Source organism: Arachis ipaensis, chromosome B6 (genome assembly GCF_059453495.1).
Source record: "Arachis ipaensis isolate K30076 ecotype BB chromosome B6, ASM5945349v1, whole genome shotgun sequence".
In the NCBI taxonomy this organism is placed as follows: Eukaryota; Viridiplantae; Streptophyta; class Magnoliopsida; order Fabales; family Fabaceae; genus Arachis; species Arachis ipaensis.
Window position 1 is genome coordinate 134,294,979 of NC_142441.1, and position 16,657 is coordinate 134,311,635.

Consider the following 16,657-nt stretch of genomic DNA (forward strand, 5'->3'; position numbering starts at 1 on the left):
AAAAGGGGTCAAATCTATAATATTTTTTTAACTTGATTAATTAATCCTTAAATTAGAAAATGAAACTTTATTTCTGTTCAAACTGCGAGATTGATTATTCAAGAGACAATTTTATTTTGTCTCATAATGAGAGAAAACAGAATTAGAGTAGGAAAGAAGAAAATAACATAGCCATGTATCCTGGTTTAGCTGTCTTGTGCAATGTAACTTACATTCAGTCTCCGCCATAATAGTGGTAGAATTTTCACTATCTTTTTAAGTATTACATACACCAATTCTCAAGGACTCAATCTAATCCTATCAGGGACAAACCAAGCTTCTACCTAAACTTAATTTGGCTAGATTCACTCCTTAGACTCACAACACACTAAGTGCTCACCCAACTTATCAAGGGATACAACTTAGATACAAGACACAAAATAGAAATACAATCAAAAGAGATATGACATAAATCTTAACTTTTCTCTCCGTTACCTCTTTTTGTTTTTTTTCTCTATGACTTTTTCTTAATGCCTCACATATATGCCTTTTTCATTGAAGTGAAACAAAAAAAAAAGATATAACATACAAATAAAATATTCAATGATAAATCATGAAAGAGATGATGTTAATCAGCTCTGAAGATATAGGATGAACCGAATTCAGCTCTCTCATATGTAGCTCTCTATCTTGGCAAAATGTTTCTTTGATGTAGAATCACTGTCCAAAATATTGAGCAATAACCATAGAGAAGTACTCAATGAAACATAGATTCTAGTTATCTCTCTTTGCCCAAAAATGAAGTTAATTTTTTTTTTTGTATGGAGTACAGTTGTCAAGGCTAAGGTTTGCTGAACTGAGTCAACACAATGAATCTTGAGCCAGCTTAAAACTTGTCCTTCTTTCTATAAATTCAGACCAGAAAATCAGGGCTTGAGAAATAAAGTTAAGCAGCGCAGAAGATAGATGGGCAGCAGTGGCTTCATTGGTAACAGATCCTCAACGGGTTTGATAAATCAAAACCATTAATATTGTGCTTTGGCCCCAAGCATCAATATTAGCCATTAATTCACAGCAGAAGAAAGTAAACTCCATTTTTCTTTTGTTACCTGAAATGTATAGGCAGAAAGAAGGTGGATTCAATAAGTAATTAACTTGCTTGTTAATGAAAACTTTTTACTTTTTACTTCTGATTATGCTTGACTTGAACAAATTGATTTTGGCTCCATTTTGATTTGACATAGCCTCCAAGATTTTGATTTTCTCCAATCCTTTCTTTTTTTATGTTAGATTGAAAAAGTGAACCCTTCTTTTCTTTTTTGTGATTTACCCGCCTCAAAGCTCCACCAGCAACAAGATTCTTTTCCTTTCACGAAGGCAATGGGCTAGACTTTGAGTTTGGTCTAAGTGGCTCAGATTCAGAGACTTGGTTCTATTGTTTAGGCTGCACAAATAATTTTGGGCCTGCTATATGGATCAAACACAAATTGAACTTTCAACCCATCCAAATATAATGTTTGACATTTTTATTTATTTTATTGTTTACTAAACTCAACAATCTACCTTTAAAGACAAACTTCATTCAAAATAGAAATAAAGGGAATGAAATACTAGATTTAGATTAGAGACTTTTCTTTGATGATACCATTTCAAATGTTGATCTACTCTCCCTTTCTTTCACAAGAGATAATCTCCTTTAATATAAGCTTCTCCACAAACAACACATATGTTATACTGATATGCAAAATTTTAGCAATACATATAAGAGAATATCATTAAACATGAACAAATTAATCAGCAAAATATATCATCTGTCTATCAATCCATCCTATTCATGACTACACTACTTTTCCTTTTGTCATCAAGAGAGAAAAAGGGTAACCAGTTCAAACCTGCAAAAGACATATTAGATGCCAAAGACAACATAAGCAAATAAGTTGCATACATTTAGTTAAGAATTATAGTTACCCAAAAAATAAGAAAAACAGTAGCTAAAACCAAATTGTCTCATAAAACTAAGTTCAACAGAATTTTATCATTTTTAACATGAGACATCTCTAGGAATCAGAGCCTTCATTCTCAGTATCCAGTGCCTCTTTTTGATCAGTAGCCATTGTGTCATCTTCATGAATGATGTCCACATACTTCAAGAGCACTGCAACTCTATCTCTTGATTTGCACAATACATTTTTCATTGTGAACAACTTGCTTTCTCTCTTGTTGGCTCAAAGAGATGAGATGATTGGACAAGTTAATGAATTTCAGTGTAACATCCTTTATAACACCATATAGAAGAGATTTGTGTCCAGTGGAGACTGATGTTTCAGTGGTGGATTGAGGAGGAATGTCATCAAGCTCTTCTTTTTCTACATCAATAACCACTCTTTCAGATCTGATTAGTCCTTTCTTTTGTTGTTTCACTGCATTACCCCTTTTTAGGTAAGAGTTTCTATTTTTAAGTGAATCATTGGACAGGTTAACACCAACAAATTCAAAGAAACAAGTTAAACATATATAATAAAAAAGTGATAAATTCTAATCACTTTTTATGCAGTCATACATATGCCTCATGATGTACCACTATTTCGTGGTACATTTTATGCTTAATTGAGTGGATTTTTATCCACTAAACTCACACTTATTCATATAATTTGCATGTTTTACATTTTTCTTCCTAATTTTGTGCTCTGATTGAAAACATGCTTCTTTGGCCTTAAAATTGCTAATTATTAATCATCTCTTATTACCATTCGATGTCGTGATATGTGTGTTAAGTATTTTCAGGGTTTATAGGGCAGGAATGACTTAGAGAATGGAAAAGAAGCATGCAAAAGTGGAAGGAATACAAGAAATTAAAGGAATTGCTAAGCTGTCAAGTCTGACCTCTTCGTACTTAACTGACCATAACTTGAGCTACAGAGGTCCAAATGAGACAGTTCTAGTGGCGTTGGAAAGCTAACATTCGGGCTTCGAAATAATATATAATTTGCCATAGTTGCCCTGGCGTTTAGGGACGCGCACGTGTGCATCATGCGCACGCATGCATCTACGAAAATTCAGCGTATCAGAATTTGCCCCCAGCAATTTCTGGGCTATTTTTGACCCAATTCTCAACCCAGAAAACACAGATTAGAGGCTGCAGAGTGGAGGAATGAGGGAACACTTCTCATTATTCACAATTTAGGTTTTAGATGTAGTTTTCTAGAGAGAGAGGCTCTCTCCTCTCTCTAGGTTTTAGGATTCTTAGTTTTATGCTGTTGAGTTGGATATTGAAAAGAGTTACTACCTTCGTTGAAGTCTTTATCATTCTAGTTTGTTTCCTATTCCTTTACTATTTCTTATTCCCCATTTACTTTGTTTAGAGTTATATGGATACCTTCGATTTTGGAATTAATTAATGCAAAGATACTTTTCTATTTAATTTCATTATTTCTTGATTATTTTCAACTGAGTCCAATTATCATGTCTTCTTTCTACTCCCTTTACATGTATGCGAGAATGTCATCTATGTCAATGGAGTAGGCTTCCAACTTGGCTTTGAAGTTGATTAGTATTTAATAGGAGACCCTTGAGTTGGAAGACTCAAGAGTTAAATTGTAATTGGAAGTTGTTGGCTGACTCTCTAGTCTCTGACTCTAATCCTTCCCAAGGGAGAGGATTAGGACTTGTGAATAGAAGTTGGCTCTCTACTTGACTTTTCTTTATTCGGTAAGGGTTAACTAAGTAGAAACAACAACCTATTACTATTAATCTTGGGAAATCCAACAAGGATAGAACTTCCAACTAATCTTTTCCCAGCCAAAACTTTTTATTTTAATTATATAAATTCTCTTGTTAATTTTCATTGCTTTAATTCACAATCATTTATTTTTCTGTTCTCCAACTCTTATAATTTCTCAGAAAACTCATAACCAATAACAAGAACACTTCCCTGCAATTCCTTGAGAGACAACCCGAGGTTTGAATACTTCGGTTATTATTTTTATTGGGTTTGCTTTAGTGACAAATAAGTTTTTGTATGAAAGGATTCTTTGTTGGTTTAGAAACTATACTAGCAACGAAGATTTATTTGTAAATTCTTTACAGACAGAAATTCGTTCGTCAAACGTGTGCCTTATTATTGGTTATTGTAAATATTTGCTTTTTGCTTGTTTGTTAGTCTTTGTTAGTTTTAGGACTTAGTTGCTTATTTTTATTAGTTTTTATTTTTATTTGCTACTATGAATTCTCACCCCTTCGGCTATGAGTTTAGTTCAAATTATGTTGCAGGGAATGGACGCTATAATGAGAACATGCATCGAGGTCGGAACAATCAAAGATGGGAGGAGCCACAAGGATTTGATCAACCCTTTCGGCAACAACCTCTTCCAATGTGCCATGGGCAACAACCATTCTACGATGCATCCCAAGACAATGGTTATGGTGGACCTTTTCGTGACAACCTACCTCCACCAAATCATTATGGTCAAGAGCCATTCCAGGGTGCGTACCAAGACGATGGATATGGTGGATTCCCTTGTAGTTACCAACAAGCCCCACCATATGCTTATGAACCACCATACTCACAGGCCCCTTTCTACCATTCACCTCCATACGATCCTAACCCATATCCACCATACCAATCACCATACAAACCATATGAGCCATACCCAGAACCACCACCTCAATATTCACCACCTCCATACCCTTACCAAGAAGAACCACCTTCCTATTATGAACCTTTTTTTCAAAATAATGAACCCTCCTATCCACCCCAACCTCCACTGGATGACAACACCCTTAATGTTATTCGCCAAAGGCAAATAGAGCTTCAAACCATAATTATCTCTGCTTTCACTGGTCTAACCTCTACTATCCAAGCTTTTATATCCCGTGTAGATGCATCAATCCAAGAGCAACATGATCCCAATTATGCTATTGACACGGAACAAGAGAGAAGGGATCGGCTTAGGGACTTAATGGATCGGGTTCATGCACCCATACTTCAACAGAAGCACGAGGAGGCCCAAAATGTGAAAGTAGAGACCCTTGAAGATGAAGAAGTAGCTGAAGAATTGGTGAGGGAAGACATCAATGAGGAGTTTGATTTTGTATTAGAGCAAGTGGAGAAAGCCAAAATTATAGAAGAAGAGGAAGTGGTTGAAGACTTAGGAGATGCGGAACCTCCATGGGAAAGTCAAGTCATAGAGCCTCCTTCCGAGACGTTTGAAATTGATGTTGAGGAGGGTGTACAACCTCCAAGGCATATCATGGTTGAAGACTTTGAAGGGGATGATCAAGAGATGGATTCAATCATTGATGAATTCTTATCTACAATTGAATCCTCTCTCATTGGACTTGACATGGAGATTAAAGCAGAAAAGGCACAACCTCCCATACCCTTGGTAAGCAATGAAGAAGAGATTGAATTGGAAGAAAGCTACCAAGAAGAAGAGGTTGAAATTGAAGAAGCTTGCAAAGAGGTGGACGTTGTCATGGAAGAGCACAAGGGAATGGAGCTTGTAATCACCTTGCCAAGGTTGTTGGAGACCTCTCCCCCAAAGCCATTACCATCCAATACAACATTTAAGTGGGTAAAATTCATATCCCTTAGCTTTCTCATTCCACTTGAATTTGGTTTGCTTGGGACGGATGGCCAACTCAGAGCTCTTTGTGATTTTAAGAGTAAAAGGGAGATGGTTAGTGGTTGGCATCACAATCCTAGGATCGTTATGGTTGGATGTTCAAGGTCTAAGTGCAATGGTTGGTATAAGTTTCAATTGCATGGGTCTAGGAGGTTGTTTGGATGTCTCAGTGAGAATTCCGATTGCTCACCACCCAAGTGGAAAAATGATGATTAACAAGAAGACGGGTGCAAAAGCAAGGTTTGGGACCCCGGAATTCATTCGTGGTACATTTTATGCTTAATTGAGTGGATTTTTATCCACTAAACTCACACTTATTCATATAATTTGCATGTTTTACATTTTCCTTCCTAATTTTGTGCTCTGATTGAAAACATGCTTCTTTGGCCTTAAAATTGCTAATTATTAATCCTCTCTTATTACCATTCGATGCCGTGATATGTGTGTTAAGTATTTTCAGGGTTTATAGGGTAGGAATGGCTTAGAGAATAGAAAGGAAGCATGCAAAAGTGGAAGGAATACAAGAAATTGAATGAATTGCTAAACTGTCAAGCCTGACCTCTTTGTACTTAACTGACCATAACTTGAGCTACAAAAGTTCAAATGAGGTGGTTTCAGTTGCGTTGGAAAGCTAACATCCGGGACTTCAAAATGATATATAATTTGCTATAGTTACTCTGGTGTTTAGGGACGCGCAAGTGTGCATCACGTGCACACGTGCATCTGCGAAAATTCAGCGTATCAGAATTCGCCCGGTGATTTCTGGGCTGTTTTTGACCTAGTTTTCGACCCAGAAAACACAGATTAGAGGCTGTAGAGTGGAGGAATGAGGGAACACTTCTCATTATTCACAATTTAAGTTTTAGATGTAGTTTTCTAGAGAGAGAGGCTCTCTCCTCTCTCTAGGTTTTAGGATTCCTAGTTTTATGCTGTTGAGTTGGATATTGAAAAGAGTTACTACCTCCGTTGAAATCTTTATCATTCTAGTTTGTTTCCTATTCCTTTACTCTTTCTTATTCCCCATTTACTTTGTTTAGAGTTATATGGATACCTTCGATTTTGGAATTAATTAATGCAAAGATACTTTTCTATTTAATTTCATTATTTCTTGATTATTTTCAATTGAGTCTAATTATCATGTCTTCTTTCTACTCCCTTTACATGTATGCGAGAATGTCATCCATGTCAATGGAGTAGGCTTCCAACTTGGCTTTGGAGTTGATTAATATTTAATAGAAGACCCTTGAGTTGGAAGACTCAAGAGTTAAATTGTAACTGGAAGTTGTTTGTTGACTCTCTAGTCTCTGACTCTAATCCTTCCCAAGGAAGAGGATTAGAACTTGTGAATAGAAGTTGGCTCCCTACTTAACTTTCCTTTATTCGTTAAGGGTTAAGTAAGTAGAAACAACAACCTATTACTATTAATCTTGGGAAATCCAATAAGGATAGAACTTCCAACTAATCTTTTCCTAGCCAAGGCTTTTTATTTTAATTATATAAATTCTCTTGTTAATTTTCATTGCTTTAATTTACAGTCATTTATTTTTCTGTTCTCCAACTCTTAAAATTTCTTAGAAAACTCATAACCAATAACAAGAACACTTCCCTGCAATTCCTTGAGAGACGACCCGAGGTTTGAATACTTCGGTTATTATTTTTATTGGGTTTGCTTTAGTGACAAACAAGTTTATGTATGAAAGGATTCTTTGTTGGTTTAGAAACTATACTAACAACGAAGATTTATTTGTGAATTCTTTACCGATAGAAATCGTTCGTCACCTCATCATCAAATAAGCAAAGAAAATTTTAATTTTCATAATAATAGCATACAACACCAGTGTGTCACAAAATGAAACCCTCTAATAGGAACTGCTTTGAGGAAGGAATATATGATTTATAATTCGATGGAGTTGTGCACGAACAGAACCAAGAGCTTTATGGGTTGGAGTGAGACCATCAATGAGAGAGATGTTTTTATAGACATAAGTTAGGGCATCTTAGCACCAAAGACCTAAGTTTTCATCCCATTTTTTCGAAGTATATGCGTTAACACCAATATCAAAATACCTTAGGGTTTTACTGATAGTTTTACTGTTCAAATTTAATTCAGTCCTTTTAACATAAGAGTGAATGTTTTCGTTGTGAGAACTCCTGATAGCATAGAATTCACAGACAAAATCAGGGTAAACAGGTTTTTTTATTTTAAATAGATAATTCCAGTCCAGAAAAACAAGGTTTTTCACATAGTCAAATCTTTTCTTTTCCAAAGTAGAAAGATCAACGAGATAAGAAGGGTACAAAGAACGATGTATAGCAACTGCCCTATGAAACTCAAAGTTCATAGCAAATGAAAAATGAAGAGGATTGTAATGTAAGTGAGGTGGGTTTATTACAAAATAAGATTTGTAAGCAAAAAAATTATTATCAAAAGATTCTTTGACAGAAAAGATTATTAAAATAAAATTTTTTCTTAACTTCCAAAATTAATAAACTCCTTCTATCATTTTTTTTATCTTTTTCTCTTTTTTCTCTCATTCTCTATTTTTCTCTACCTTTCTATTTTATAAAAAATAAAATTAACAACATAATATAATTTAAATAAAAAATATTATTATATACATATTTTTTATTTTATTTTAATTTTTTACTGTTTAACTTTCTAATACAAATTTTTACTTCTTTTTCTTTCAAATATTTATTACATATAATTAAAAAAAAATACTAATGTTGTGATTAAAAGTTAGAATTAAAATTCAATTATTTTTTAAAAAAAATTAAGTTAATTTTATAACTATCAATATAAATTTTTTTATACTAATATCTAATTATATTTTTATATATATAGAAAAATATTTTTTAAATAGCATGTATAAAAATTTAATTATTTCTATTTGTGCAACAGACTTAATACCTAATCAAATATAAAAGTATACACGTTAAATTTTTTCAAATTTTAAATAACAAATATTAAAATTAATTATTAGTAAAAAATTAAACTCTTTCATATGATAATAATAATTAAAAAATTTATTATTTAATTTTGTTTTTATTTTCAAACCCTGATCATCCTAGTCGATAGAGACTTTTGTCCCTTATAACTTCTTTATAAATGTAGTCTAATGCTATAAATTTTTTGTATCATAATCTATAATATCAGAATCGACGTAATTTTAAAAGATTTATATTCCTGTAATAATATTATGGATAAAAACACTAGTATTACTTAATTATTCTACTAATAATTAATGAATATAAAATAATATAAAAAATAATTAAAAAATACAAAATAAAATAATTTTGAACTGATTTTCTTGTCTTCCAATAATGAAACTAGTTTTAATTTAACATCTTGAATTCCTTTCTTCCTTTTCTTGTTTCCCAAGATAACAATCACACAATTTCCTACATACATAGACAGTCATGCAATGATGAGATACTAGACAGAGGAGATGAAATAGACACTCCGAGTGATCGTACATTCCAATATTTACAAATACCCAAGGACGATAAACAACATTTCAAAGATCCAAGAGCCTATTAGCTTGTGTTTAACCGCATCCAAATCAAATGCTGGACCACGTCAGACAGGATTCTCGGCGTGTTTCCTCGAACGGTGTGCTGCGGAAAAACATTCATTCTCTTATAGAAAGCTGCTTAATTTAGCTGCTCGCAGAAGGCCCGAAATACATGCATATGGGTGGGTCGACTCGCATAATAGAGAGAACTGCAGAAGGAATAGTCCATATCCCATCGCCGCATATCAAACCAGACGCAACTGCTCCGGCATAGTCCTCGGCATCCCTTCTATTCAACTTCTCCCACACAAACAATATCACAGTTCCGATGAACATATCCACCGCAAAGTAAGCGCCAATGTAGAAAGGAACTGCCATGGCCATTGGGATGGGGATATACTGCGAGTACTTCTTGGGAACCAAATCCCTTAGAAGATTGATAACTATTGCCGCAGCAAAGAAACCGCCACACATGGCCAAGCAATGCTTTGGAAGCTCCGAGAATCCCTCGACACCTAGTATGGCCATTTCCCTGAAGATAACTGCATATGGTGCTTTGTAAGGGCCGTCAGGTGACCCGATATCAAAGGCTGTCCAGAACATCCAGAATGTGAGGGGAGCAATTATACATCCCATGCCTGTTCCTATCAACTGACTCACAAACATGGATTTTGCCGACGAAAGGGTGAGGTAGCCTGTCTTGAAATCTTGCATGAGATCGGCGGCAGTGGCAACAATAGACATCATCACGGCACTCGATGCTACTCCTGCTATTACCCCGCCATTTTGGCCGACTGCAGCCGCAACAATGAAAAGACCGATCTTCCCATAGGTGGATGCCAGACTCCAGTCAGTGAGCCCGCAGCCGTAAGAGTTGCAAAATGCAAGGGCTGGGGCAAGGATGTAAGAGCATAGAACCAAGTACCATTTTAGAGGAGGGAAGATAATTGGTATTGTTCCAATGGATATTGCAGCCAATCCCACGTAACCAGACAGCGCAAACCAGGTAGGAATCCTGTCCTTCAAAAATACTTCCTCTCTCTTCTTTTCTTCTAATTGCAACCGGGAACTCTCATCATCTGACAAAATGCATATGAAAACAGTTTACTCCACAGAGTAACCATTTGAACTCAAATCACGGAATTATATCAAGTAAGCAACACATGCCGATATGTTATACTAGTAATCAGACGCCACACCAATCTATATAACAAAAGATCCTAATCTCATGCATCCAAAGAGGAAAATAAAAACTATGACATCCCAAATTAGCTCCTAACAATTTTTATATCGGACAAATTAGTCACCAAAACAAAAAAAAAAAACAAATTAGTCCTTACTTTTTAGAGTATTAAACAAATTAATCCATTATTGTAAAAAGCGACAAATTAGTCCTTAGTTTTACTCAAACATAGTATAGTTGAGAGAATAAATTGTCTAAAATCTTAAAACGATAAGTGATATGTTATGTACTTAAGGAAAGTGAGAAACCAACACTTTAAAAGCTAGCTATTAATGGGAAAGAACCACTCTCTTTAATACAACATCAAACATCTTATACTACCCTCTGGACTCACGCACCCCTATAATCTCCAAGTCCCTAACAATACACCGCCCTTAGAGAACCAACGTCCACGGCGGCTTTACTCTATCAACACTTACCCAGCAGTAGCCCACTTGCTACTGGCTATCGGTATTCACCTAATCCAACCTATAGGTAGACTTTTCCATGACGCCGACAACCAAGGCTCTGATACTATTGTTAAGTATCTAAGGAAGGTGGAAACCACATCTTAAAAGCTAGCTGTTAAGGAGAAAAAACCACTATTTTTAAATATAACATCAAACATCTCATACTATCTGATGTAGAACTTTAAGCACTCCATAATACCCAAGTCTCTAACAGATTAGTTTGTCCATTTATTTTGTTACACACTAATTTTTCTAAAATTTTAAAAGATCAAAGACCAGTTTGTCAAACCCTTTTGTTGGGGACTAACTCATCTAATAAAAAAAAATTAGGAACCAATTTGGGGTTTCACTCTAACTATTAATACTAAAGGACAAATGACATAATGTATTCCCTTGCACCTTCAAATGTCTAACTCTGCAAGCTGACAATCAGACGTGATTTTAAGTTGAAATTAACTGCATTCAATTTGTTTATTTTCCACAATCTAACCTAATTTTTATTTATGCAGAGACAAACAGTCAATCAGCCATGTAGTTCAAGAACTAAGGGACTGTGATGCAAATATTTTATAGGCATAATGGAATGAACGCGTGCAAGAACCTCTTTACTTGTTAAAACAATTTTTTAGAAAATACTTTGTTGTACTCACCAAGAACCTCTGTGACAGTTGGAAGGCTGGTCTCTTTGGAGCTTGCCTTGTACATCTCCCTAACAGTTATCAGTATAATTTTTACAAGATTGTAAATACCGTCCCCTAGAATAAGAGCAATAGATATGAAAACCTGCACAAAAGATTAAAAGAATATTTAATGCAAAATTTAGAAGTATTTAGAAAATCCTGCATGAGAATATTTAATGAAATAATTTGTTTAAGCTGACAAAATACCTTTTCTTTAAGAAAAAAAAATCGAGAATAAATAGTTTTTAATGAATTATTTGTTAAAAGAAATATTATTCAACATAAAGTACTTTTATTCAAAACCAATCCAAAATTCCAGACCTACTCTTACACAGTATTCTGCAAGGATATTTGCTTTGCCTTACCTTGTATCCATATAGACCTTTAAAATCATTGCTACCGAGGTCAGCTGGATACCAGTCCCCAGCATGCTGGGAGACAAAAGGCCAAAGAATACCCCATGATATAATAGCTCCAAGAAGAACTGAACAGTTGACTATGTGAGGACAGATAAGACCACATCCAACGTAGGTTGTACTGAAATCAAAGTAGAATCTGCATGAAAAGGATTCAACATAAGTATTTGAACAATTCGCCGACTCCACCTATTGGGATAACGTGTTATTCTTGTATAAGTATTTGAACAGTTACTTTATTCTTAGAACCTTCCACATTCATTCCAGAGTATATTCATATCATTTACCAATTATGTATATAAATATTTCACCTACTACCTACTACAAAACTTGGACCTGGTAATAATGATGAATATCTTGATAAGTGATCAAGAGGGGCAATTAAGAACTAGGAATCACCACAAAGGAAAGTTAAAGCAGATGTTTCAGAATAGTTAAAAGAAAATGCAGGTTTATTAAGTGTCATGGAGCATCTTATTCAAAAGTCCTTAAACCGTTAGATAGAGACACATGAATTGTTTTATATCCTAACAGATCCCCTCACTGACCTGTCGTTACACACTCATCCAACACTCATCCGACATGCGTGTCTTACGAGTTTAACTGTGTCTTAATAGAAAATAGTAAAGGAAAAAAAAATTTCAGACGCTCTTAGACATGCCTAAATACAATAAAAGTGTCAGTGCATCCAACATTATTCTTGTCATATATTCTTAAATTTCGTTTAGAAATAGTATGTATTATTAATTATTAATACAAAAAAAATCTAAAATGTTTTATATAATTAAAAAAAACATTAAAAATATTAAACAAACTAGTTTGTAGTTTAATATCAATCAAATATCAAGATATTATTATAAACTAACTAAAAAAAGTTATATATATATATATATATACTATATGTTGTGTAATCATGTCATGTCACCTGTCAGAGTCCGTGCGTCATAAACAGCAAGAGAATCATCATGAGAAAATTTATTTTGGTGGCCTATTTTATAGTGTCAAAAAAATATGATAGAATCATAATAATAATAAAAATGCAGATCTAACTGCCTATATGCAAGAGGGGAAGATAAAGTGCATTTAGAAACGTGAGAAAGGAAGACAAAATCACGAGAGCTTTACGTGTTTTTAAATAATGTCAAACCAAAGCTAGGGAAGTTGTCAAATCCACACGAATCTCCAATACCACTGAAGAACCACTTAAAGCAACTCCAGAAGAAACTTAGGCCCAAATATTTTCCCAGTTTCCGAACTTGATTCCTGTAAGGATTATCATAAACAATAAACCGATAAACATAGAAAGGAAGAAAATATTGACAAAAATAACTGACAGATAAAGAGTTTAAATAGTTTTAAGGAGCTCCTGCAAGGCATAAAATATGATAAGCTTCTGAATGGTCAAATTAGCATAACTTATAATGCATACCCTGCAAGTTCAGCCCCCGTCTTTGTATGGAAACTGTTAATTAACATTGCTGTTGCAGTTCCACTGGGGTATGTAAGCTTATAATCCAAGACCATAACCTGAAATTGCAGTTCACAGACCCATGTTGCATTAGCAAAAAATTAAATAGACAAAGAAACAGGAAGTTTGACCTTTAAGTATGCATAAAATTCATAACCAAAGTTTGTACCATATCAGGTTATATTCTTTTATTATATTTTCATCATACATTGTATATATTATGATAAGATAATCATGATGCCAATTTTGTGTGGTTGCGTTCTTTTGTTATTGTTTTATGTTTTTCAAATAAAAAGCTATTTAAAAAGTGAAAAGCTCAAAAACATAATCATTAGTTCTCCAATTCAACTTATTAGTTTCAGTTCATCAAGAAAAACATATATGTTATGTGATACTAAATTAAGAAAGCACAACCAGTGTGAGAATAGTTTAAATTTAACAAGATACAAGTTAACCCATAAAACATGGTACCAAACTAAATGGGGAAAAAGTCTTCAATATATTAGTTCAATCAATGCTAATATTTTCCTGTAGCATCCTCTTTAAAAGAAGCTTCCTTTTGATAAAGGAAAAAGAAAAGAAAAACAACAACAACAAAATAAATGTAATTCAGGAAAGTCCAATGTAATAATAGTGATAATATAGATTACCTTACGAAGTGGTACCAAACTAAAAAGTCCAAGAAAGCTGACAACAAACATGAAACCTATCATCCAACCCAAGCCTGGGTTTATAATGTCTTCGGCTCTGTTACCAGGATAGTCACGGCCTATAAGCTCATATGTTCTTTCATCCATAGCTATCAAGGATGAACCAAATCCCCCTGTTGACATTATGACCATTAGCACATGGAATTTTATGGCGAAAAAAAATAGAAGTGACTCCTGTATGTTAAGCTCAAAAGGTTTCAAACAGACTAACAGAGGACAACTATAACCAAATAGAACAAAGGCATAACCCAAGAAGAACAATAACCAGAGAACTGCCCTTCCCAGTGAACCTAGTTCATTTTTACTCTTTTGCATGAAATTTTTATTTTATAGCACTCATTTATTTATCCTGTCAATTAATTTGATTCATTTATAAAAATCACAGCTCATCATCTGGATTCCAGGGAGCAAAGATAACAGTGAACCTGTATAGGTCATATTCATTTTATCCTTTATTGTCATTTTGCCATAACATTTTATGAGTTTTGGGGTAGCTAGCTTTTCACAAAGTTCCTAGTATAATTGGGATTTAGTTCTTTTGATTCAAATTCAATTCCATAATGAACCCTTACTCCTTAGTACGCTAGTTCTAGCCAAAATTACAGCATTCATAGTAGTGTATTTTTGTCTTAAATAAGCTCAACGAGGTTTTTTTTGTTCCCCTCAAAAAAAAACAAAAAAAAACAAAAAAAAAAACTTATCATAAAAAATAGAATCTTAAACTGAAAAAAGAAAAAAAAAACAACCTTTTCCCAAGGAATGTAAGAGCATCTCCAATGGAGTGTTTTTAGATTATCCCTTTGATACTTTGAAAAAGTGAATTGATTTAGAATTGAAATTTGCATTGGAATTGATTGATGAAATGAAGCCGGTGTCACCATAGAGATACTGTATCACCTTGATAGAGAATCAATAAAATTTTGCAACTCGTATAATTATGTTGATGAAATAATTAAAAATAATATAAAATTCTAATTGAATTAAGACTAAGTATTGGAAGTACAAATTTCACTTTTAATTTTAAATCACTATTTATAATATGTAGTTCCATAAACATTTATGTGTCATCTTGTAGGAGCCAAAATGAAATTGAAATTAAAACTAGCATTGAAGATCCTCTGAAGATTCAAGGACATTGACTTGTGACGGAAACGTACACGAGAAGATAAATAAAAAAAGTGAAAATCCAACATCAACAACAATCACATCCACAAGAATATACCTAAGGAAAAAGAAAAATCCATAACCTAAAAACCAAAGCAAACCAAGCACCCTTTGACTCCAAACAAGAGGGGAAACAACGTAAATGGCTGAAAAGCTCTAATTGGTCAAGTGGTTGTCCCCTTCATAGTGGTTTTGAACTGAGCCACAGTATATTCAGAGAGGCCGTCATAATTCCTCCATTAATCAAATTCGTAGTAATAGTCTAAGACCGTGATTAAAAAATAGGTAAAATTATCATATTCGGTGTTGACACCCACTTTATTAGTTCATAATTTTGACATGGAATTGGACCCACTTTACTCTTTTCTTCTTTTTTTTTTTTTTCATTTTGAATCTTCTTGAATGTCTCTAACAACTTCTAGATCTAGATGTTCAAACAATATCACCAATAAAGCCACTAGAATTGGTATAGTGATGAGGAATTTGAATAGTAGACATGAAATTTTATGTCGAAATCTTGGACCGAAAGTATCGAGAGAGTGGAAGACAAGAGAGAGGGGTTAGTTACCGCTGAAAGCAAGGCCATAGCAAGCAACAACACAGGTCTGAATGACAGTGTTCTCTTGCCTTGTGAATGGTTTAGTGAAGATCCCTAATTGATTCAAGAAACTGGTCCATGACTTGACGAAGAAGAACCCTAACAATCCCGCAGAGACGTTGAGGGAAGGGATAACACCAACGGTGAGATTGAGCTTGTGTGTGATGATGCAGAACAGGCAACCAAGAACCGCACTCACCACCAGCCCTCTGATCGTGATCTGCTCTTTCCACTCTGGAACGTGCTCCGATACCGACGGTGAATTCTTCTCCACAACCAGCGGCTCCGTAATGTCCATTGATGAAGTCTCAGTTCCCATAATGATGAAAATAACGACCAAAGACGAAAACAAGTGACGCTTTTTCTTTTATCTTCTTTTGTTGGGTGAATCAGAATAAAAAGGATGTTATGTTTGTTATGGATTTGCGGGATTGACCCGGAAGAGGCGAATGATTGGGTTATGGGTTATGGGTTATGGGTTATGGGTTATCGGATTGGGGAATGGAAGGGGATCTTTGACGGAGAAAGGTTGGGGATGGAGGAATTTGGATTCTATCTTTTCCCAATTTGGTACGGTGCTTTCAAGGATTGACAGGAAGGGCAACTGGACAAGCAACTTGGTTAGTTGGTTAAGATATATGGATTTTTTTTCTTTAAATTAAAATACATATAATATATAATATTTATTGAAATATGTAATAATAGATCATTTCCCATTTTAAATATGCCTACACATTTTTAATACATAGGCAAAGAAATCTTAAAAAATATCAGAGCTAAATACCTTATACCTTACGTATCGAGCATTATT

General features: G+C 34.3%; 1 protein-coding gene across 1 annotated transcript; it reads right to left on the reverse strand.

Moving 5' to 3' along the window:
- Positions 1-8,895: 8,895 nt before the first annotated feature.
- On the reverse strand, positions 8,896-16,457 carry LOC107605001 (putative metal-nicotianamine transporter YSL6). Its single transcript, XM_016306733.3, has 7 exons — positions 15,817-16,457; positions 14,025-14,197; positions 13,336-13,433; positions 13,032-13,169; positions 11,856-12,045; positions 11,461-11,593; positions 8,896-10,197 (listed from the first exon to the last, which is right to left on the reverse strand). The coding sequence occupies exons 1-7, from the start codon at positions 16,163-16,165 to the stop codon at positions 9,263-9,265; spliced, it is 2,016 nt and encodes a 671-aa protein (XP_016162219.1). The 5' UTR covers positions 16,166-16,457; the 3' UTR covers positions 8,896-9,262.
- Between the last annotated feature and the right edge of the window lie 200 nt (positions 16,458-16,657).